The sequence below is a fragment of the Perognathus longimembris genome, chromosome 10 (genome assembly GCF_023159225.1).
Source record: "Perognathus longimembris pacificus isolate PPM17 chromosome 10, ASM2315922v1, whole genome shotgun sequence".
In the NCBI taxonomy this organism is placed as follows: Eukaryota; Metazoa; Chordata; class Mammalia; order Rodentia; family Heteromyidae; genus Perognathus; species Perognathus longimembris.
In genome coordinates this window covers 7,703,012-7,710,189 of record NC_063170.1, presented here as the reverse complement: position 1 = coordinate 7,710,189, position 7,178 = coordinate 7,703,012, and the positions used below count along the sequence as shown (strand labels likewise).

The window sequence follows — 7,178 nt, the reverse complement described above, 5'->3', positions numbered from 1 at the left end:
GGCGGGACCTTTGCGCCACGGTCCAGCGGAGCGGAACGTGGACGCCACAGCCCCGCCTCTTCCGGGGACGGAGAGGGCGGGAGCGTCTGGCGTGCGGCGCACGCGCAGTGCCGAGCTGCCCCGCGTACCTAGCTTTCGGTCCGAGTTTGTGGTGACCCGGCTCGGCCATGGCGGAGGCGGCAGATCTGGGCAAAGACCCCAACGGGCCCACCCACTCGTCCACTCTGTTCGTGAGGGAGGACGGCAGCCCCATGTCGTTCTACGTGCGGCCCAGCCCGGCCAAGCGCCGGCTGTCGACGCTGATCCTGCACGGCGGCGGCACGGTGTGCCGGGTGCAGGAGCCCGGGGCCGTGCTGCTGGCCCAGCCCGGGGAGGCGGCGGCCGAGGCGGCGGGCGACTTCATCTCCACGCAGTTCATCCTGGACTGCGTGGAGCGCAACGAGAGGCTGGAGCTGGAGGCCTACCGGCTGGGCTCGGACACCAAAGCCGGGGCTGCGGCCGAGGGCGCCGCGGAGCCCGAGGAGCCGCCGCCGCCGCTCAACGGGCGGCTGGCCTTCACGGACGCGGACGACGTGGCCATCCTGACCTACGTGAAGGAGAACGCCCGCTCGCCCAGCTCCGTGACCGGCACGGTCTTGTGGAAAGCCTTGGAGAAGTCCGCGGTCACGCAGCACTCGTGGCAGTCCATGAAGGACCGCTATCTGAAGCACCTGCGCGGCCAGGAGCACAAGTACCAGCTGGGGGGCGCCCCGGGGAACCCCGAGGCGCAGAGGCTCAAGCGCAAGGCCGAGCCGGACCCCGAGGCGGCCGAGAACGGGGGTGAGGACGGCCGCGGGGCGCGTGCGGGGGCCCGGGCCCGAGGCCCGAGGCCGGGGCAGCCTTGCCTACCGGCCGCGTCCGTCCTCGGGGGCATCTTTGGCCCAGCCCTGCCCCTCTGTTGACATCAGGGTAACGTGGAACCGTTTTGGTTTTTGTTGTGTTTGTGCCGGTACTGGGACTTGAACCCAGGGCTTAGTTGCCGTGTCTGAGCTCCAGGTGGGTCCTCGCCCATGTGAGTCACAGCTTCACTTGCAGCTTTTTTGTTTATTTTATTTTATTTTATTTTTTGGTGGTTACTTGGCGATAAAAGGCTCACTGGCTTCTCCGGGCTGGCTTCAAACCGTGGTTCTCAGATCTCAGCCTCCTGAGTAGCTAGGATTACAGGCGTGAGCCACCGGCGCCTGGCTTAGGATGTGTTATCGTTCGATTGTGTCTGTAAATGCAAAGCAAAAAGTGAATGAAGCTTGAAGAGTATTTTCATTTATCAGAGTTTGTCAGACTTTAAGAATATCCCATTTGGGGCTGGGGATATAGCCTAGTGGCAAGAGTGCCTGCCTCATATACACGAGGCCCTAGGTTCGATTCCCCAGCACCACATATACAGAAAACGGCCAGAAGCGGCGCTGTGGCTCAAGTGGCAGAGTGCTAGCCTTGAGCGGGAAGAAGCCAGGGACAGTTCTCAGGCCCTGAGTCCAAGGCCCAGGACTGGCCAAAAAAAAAAAAAAAAAAAAAAAAAAGAATATCCCATTTGGAGAGTACAACTTGGAAGCAACTGTAGGAATTACCGGACATATGTGTTGTATATTTTTACTCTCCAGAATCAAAACCAGATGTCTTCTGAAAGAAAATTTACAAAGGCAGAGGCTTACTTCTGGATAGAGCTTACACAGCATATACTACTTTTTTTGTGTGCACAGGTCCTGCCTTTTTGTTGTTGTTGTTGTCGTTGTCCTGGGGCTTGAACTCAGGGCCTGGGTGCCATCCCTGAGCTCTTTTGCTCAAGGCTAGCTCTCTACTAGACTCCTGCCAGGCCTTCAAACTGTAATCCTACTACTCAGTCTCCTGAGTAGTTTGGATTACAGGTGTGAGCCACTGGCACCTGGCAAATATATTTTTGATTTGTGTGAAAGAGGCAAATGCTAATTTATGCTGTTCTTCTCTAATAGAACCACAGACTAAGAGGACAGCAGACTTGCCTGAAGAAGAGTGTGCAAAGGAAGGCATAAAGGAGAATGAAGAAACAGTGAAAACCATGCTTGTGGAAGCCACCCAGGGGTTTGAGGAAGCTGTGGTATATTAACTAGATTTACTCTTTCATTCCCCCTGCCTCCCTTCTCCTGACTATCCCCATCTACCCTTTTCACCCACATGAGGCCCAGGAATATAAGAGATACATTAAGCAAAATTTCTGTGATCGGAAGCTTAGGAATCCTCCTGCATTTCAAGGAGTAAGGCTATGAGCCCTTCCGAGTCCACGCAGCTCTAATTCTACCAGCAGCCCTGCACATATGTGTTTGCCTTGAACATTACAAGAGAGCTGAAAGTTTCAGATAAATCAGCTAAAATAGGAATAACACCATTAGCACTCCCAAGCCATTCACACCTCTTGAGTCTGGGTGTTTGATGGGGATATTAGGTTGTGTCTAAAGAGTAAGACATTACATAGCTCAGAATGATCACAAGCAAGGGATTTGAAGTTATTCACGTTTAGAGAATGATGCAAATTTAATTTTTTCTGTGTGGACCACAAGCCAATGTATATAAGAATCAAAATACATATGATTCCTGCGTATGTGTAATATGCCAATATACATACCTCTAAATTAAGAAAAAGAGACAACAGTTTGCTTCCGGAGAGTATCATATGACTAATAAAGCCATAACAGAAGATTACGCAAACAAACCAAGAAGAGTTCATACTGTGTTGGTACCAGGCCTGGTGTGTGGTAGTCTAGGCTGCAGCACTGCTGTGTAGGGGAACCGGGGGAGTTCCTGAGTGGAAGTCCTAGCACAGCAGCTCCCTGCCGAGGTCCTCCCTGAGACCCAGCTCAGGAAACACATGAGTTTATTCAACACTCAGAACACAACTTAGAAATGATTAAAAGCCTCAAGAACTATTTGGAAAAGGGATTGTGTAAATCACTTTTAATTCTTACAGAACAAAAACCCAAGGCCCAAACACCTTATATACACTAAAATCTTTAAGTCTCCTTTTAGTAACTTTAAAGTTCTCTTCCTTCCGCACATAAAATTGGTTGCTTTTAATTCACTGTGAATGTCACAGTTTTTTGTTCTTAGGGATTTTAGAAAAATAAAACTAGAAAAGAAAGTTCTCTAAAAAGCTGCATTGGGGCTGGGGATATGGCCTAGTGGCAAGAGTGCTTGCCTCGTATACATGAGGCCCTGGGTTCAATTCCCCAGCACTACATATACAGAAAATGGCCAGAAGTGGCGCTGTGGCTCAAGTGGCAGAGTGCTAGCCTTGAGTAAAAAAAAAAAAAGAAGCCAGGGACAGTGCTCAGGCCCTGAGTCCAAGCCCAGGACTGGCCAAAAAAAAAAAAAAAAAAGCTGCGTTGGAGAGAGAGTACTCAATACATACAGGTCTTCCTTGCAGAATCTTCCAGGAAAAGGGAAGAGATGTCCTCATCTACTCCTGCTCCATTCTTGGCAATACATGTACATGCTCCTGTATCTTCATAGTGCACATTGCTAATGTGAACCTCACTGCCATTTTCTTTTTTTTTTTTTTTTTTGGCCAGTCCTGGGCCTTGGACTCAGGGCCTGAGCACTGTCCCTGGCTTCTTCCCGCTCAAGGCTGCTAGCACTCTGCCACTTGAGCCACAGCGCCGCTTCTGGCCGTTTTCTGTATATGTGGTGCTGGGGAATCGAACCTAGGGCCTCGTGTATCCGAGGCAGGCACTCTTGCCACTAGGCTATATCCCCAGCCCTCACTGCCATTTTCTTGAAGCCTGGCTCAACTGGTTAAGCACTAGCTTTGAGCTGAAGAGCTCAGGACAGGGCCCAGGCCGAGTTCAAGCCCCATGACCGACAAAAACAAGAGAGAGAAATTAAACACAGAAGAGGAAAAGGGAGAGTGGGTGGATTTAGGCTTCACAAAGCTTTTAAGTTTGGGGGAGCACATCTTGAGTGGGAGAGAGAAATCAGGCAGGAAAGAGACTTATAATTTGCTGGTACTGGGGTTTGAACTCTGAGCCTAGTGCTTGTTTAGTTGGTGTTCTACTACTTGAGTCAGCCTGTTGATTTTTTTGGAGATGGAGGCTTGAGGACTTTTCTGCTTAGGCTGGCTTGAAACCACAATAATCTGAATCTTAGTCTCTTGAGCCTCTAAGATTACAGGTGTGAGCTGCCAGCTACCTGCTACATAAAACCTCCTGCTTTGAGCACTTTGATCTCAGTATGTTTTTCTTTACTTTTGTTGGTTGTGGGTGCTGTCCCCGAGCTTTCTCACTCAAGGCTAGTGCTCTACCACTTGGAGCCACAGCTCCACTTCTGATTTTTTTAGTGGTAGATTGGAGATAAGTGTCATGGACTATCCTGCCCATGATGGCTCCAAACCGTGATCTTCAGATCTCAGGATCTGAGTAGCTAGGATTACAGGCTTGAGCCAATGGCTCCTGGCTATACAAATGGGTAGCATTGAATTTTTGAAAGTTATACAATTTTTCTGGTGTTTGGGTGGCAGTGGCTTTAAACTCAGGGCCTTGTACTTGCCAGGCAGTCATTCTACCACTGAGCCATACCCATAGCCCCTTCAGTATATTTTTCAAAGTTACAAGTGCAGAGGTTTGTTTTTTTTTAATTGGTTATGGGGCTTGAACTCAGGGCCTGGAACTGTGCTGTCCCTGAGCCTCACTGTGCTCAAGGCTAGCACTCTACCACTTTGAGCCACAGTGCCACTCCAGTTTTTGAGTGGTTCATTGGAGATGAGAGTCTCATAGGGACTTTTCTGCCTGGGCTAGCTTTGAACCACAATCCTCTGATCTCAGCCTCCTGAGTATCTAGGATCACAGGCATGAGCCATTGGCTCCCAGCCAGAGTTAGGTTTTTAAAAAATATTTTTATGCTTCTCAGAAGTATAAATGTGATTAGAAAATATTAAACGTTTAGCTTTTGGGGGGAATACTTTTGCTCTTCTATATATTTGGCTTAGCTTCTAATACTGTGTTGGAATAATAGCTTTTGAGAAAATCAGGAATGGCAAATGATGATACTTTTTGTTTGTTTGTTTGTTTGTTTTGGCCAGTCCTGGGCCTTGGACTCAGGGCCTGAGCACTGTCCCTGGCTTCTTCCCGCTCAAGGCTAGCACTCTGCCACTTGAGCCACAGCGCCGCTTCTGGCCGTTTTCTGTATATGTGGTGCTGGGGAATCGAACCTAGAGCCTCGTGTATCCGAGGCAGGCACTCTTGCCACTAGGCTATATCCCCAGCCCATGATGATACTTTTTAAAGTATATGTTTTTAAGTATATTTTAAAAATACAAATAAAATATATACTTTAGCTGGGTGCTGGTGGCTCACACTTGTAATCCTGGCTACTCAGGAGGTTGAGATCTGAGGATCCGGTTCAAAGCCAGCCAGGGTAGGAAAGTCTATGAGACTCTTATGTGTGGCTCAAATGGTAGAGTAATAGCCTTGAGCACAGATACCTGCACACACCACCTTCCCAGGTACATACATGAATAATACGTATGTGTACATCCAATGTGAATGAACTTGAGTAAAATTAGTGGTGAAGCTAAAGGGAGTCCAGTGTGATTGGTATGCAGAGAGCAAGGGGCTGGAGTTGGGAGGGACCACACATTGCAGCTCTGGATTAGGTCATGCAGAACTGTTCTTTCTCATCATTCTGTGTAGGTAGATGAGACCCCTGATTTTGAAATACACATAACAATGTGTGATGACGACCCTCCTACACCCGAGGAAAATGCAGAAGCACAACCTGAGGAAGAGGAAGAAGAAAAGATTTCTACAGCAGAGGTGGGAGCTGCCATTAAAATCATCCGGCAGTTAATGGAGAAATTTAACTTGGATCTGTCAACAGTTACACAGGCCTTCTTGAAAAATAGTGGTGAGCTGGAAGCAACTTCTTCCTTTTTAGAGTCAGGTCAGAGAGCCGATGGCTACCCCATTTGGTCCCGACAAGATGATCTAGACTTACAAAAAGATGATGAAGATACCAGGAATGCATTGGTCAAAAAATTTGGTGCTCAGAATGTAGCTCGGAGAATCGAATTCCGAAAGAAATGAAGTAAATGAAATGAGAGTAGGAGAAAGTGAGATGGACAAAGCTATAAAGTTGTAACCATTGAATTTTGCCTTGGAAAGACACCTTCTGACCAGTGCCGCTGCTGTTCCGAGTCTCAGATGCAATAGCCCAGCAGAGTTATGTAGCTGGCCCAAAACAAATTGGACATAGTGAGAGCTATCAGTGGCAAGAATTTGTTTTATCTTTTTTTTTCTTTCTCCTGGTGTATGTGTGTGCCTGCCAGTAGTGGGATTTGAACTCAGCCTAGGCCTTTTCATTCAAGACTGGCATTATACTACATGGGCCATCGCTCTGTTTCCAGCTTTTTGTTGGTTAACTGGGATAAGAGTCTCAGACTTTCCTGCCTCTGTCATCAGATCTCCATCTCCTGAGCAGTCTGTCCCCAACCTACCATCTATTTTTAAAGGAAAATCTAGACCTTTGCCAGAATGTGTGTCTGCTCTATTGGTGATGAGGGCCTTTTGATAAAGTCAAAGGAGACAAATTAGGAGGCATAGGTTTTGTCAGCCAGCATGAGTGAAGAATCTGTCCTTTGGCAGAAGTTGCTCTAGATTGTGGTAGAATGTAATATGGAAAGAGGTCATTGCAGGTCTTTTACTGTGGACTTTTCCAAATCATCCCATCCTGCAGTGAACTGATTTCTAGATTGCTAGAAACCCCATACTTTGTGGACTTTGTAGTTGTTGGGTGTTGTATTCAAGGCCTTTTCAGTCAAATGACCAGTATGTTTATCTACCACACACTTTTTTTTTGGCCAGTCCTGGGCCTTGGACTCAGGGCCTGAGCACTGTCCCTGGCTTCCTTTTGCTCAAGGCTAGCACTCTGCCACTTGAGCCACAGCGCCACTTCTGGCCGTTTTCTGTATATGTGGTGCTGGGGAATCGAACCCAGGGCCTCATGTATATACGAGGCAGGCTCTCTTGCCACTAGGCCATATCCCCAGCCCACTTTTTTTTTTTTTTTAAACACATAAAACCCTATAGTCAAGAATTGTCTTATTTATCTGCTGGTGGTGGTAATGTGTTTTTAAAGAATATTGAGAATAATTTTGTGCTAACATTGTGTTAGAATTA

The 7,178-nt window shown here is 47.9% G+C and overlaps 1 protein-coding gene across 2 annotated transcripts; it reads left to right on the top strand.

Moving 5' to 3' along the window:
• Positions 1-94: 94 nt before the first annotated feature.
• On the top strand, positions 95-6,848 carry LOC125358169 (TERF2 interacting protein). 2 transcript variants are annotated; one of them, XM_048355098.1, is made up of 3 exons: positions 95-819; positions 1,986-2,110; positions 5,694-6,848. In XM_048355098.1, the coding sequence occupies exons 1-3, from the start codon at positions 168-170 to the stop codon at positions 6,084-6,086; spliced, it is 1,170 nt and encodes a 389-aa protein (XP_048211055.1). In that variant the 5' UTR covers positions 95-167; the 3' UTR covers positions 6,087-6,848. The 2 variants fall into 2 exon arrangements, with proteins under 2 accessions (XP_048211055.1, XP_048211054.1); XM_048355097.1 differs by having other exon boundaries at positions 1,986-2,113.
• The last annotated feature ends 330 nt before the right edge of the window (positions 6,849-7,178 follow it).

Excerpts from the sequence above, each read along its gene's own strand:
- LOC125358169 (XM_048355097.1), top strand. The coding sequence starts at position 168 with ATGGCGGAGGCGGCAGATCTGGGCAAAGACCCCAACGGGCCCACCCAC. Across the intron at positions 820-1,985 it reads CGAGGCGGCCGAGAACGGGG|AACCACAGACTAAGAGGACA; the intron begins GTGAGGACGGCC and ends CTTCTCTAATAG. Across the intron at positions 2,114-5,693 it reads GGTTTGAGGAAGCTGTGGTA|GTAGATGAGACCCCTGATTT; the intron begins TATTAACTAGAT and ends CATTCTGTGTAG.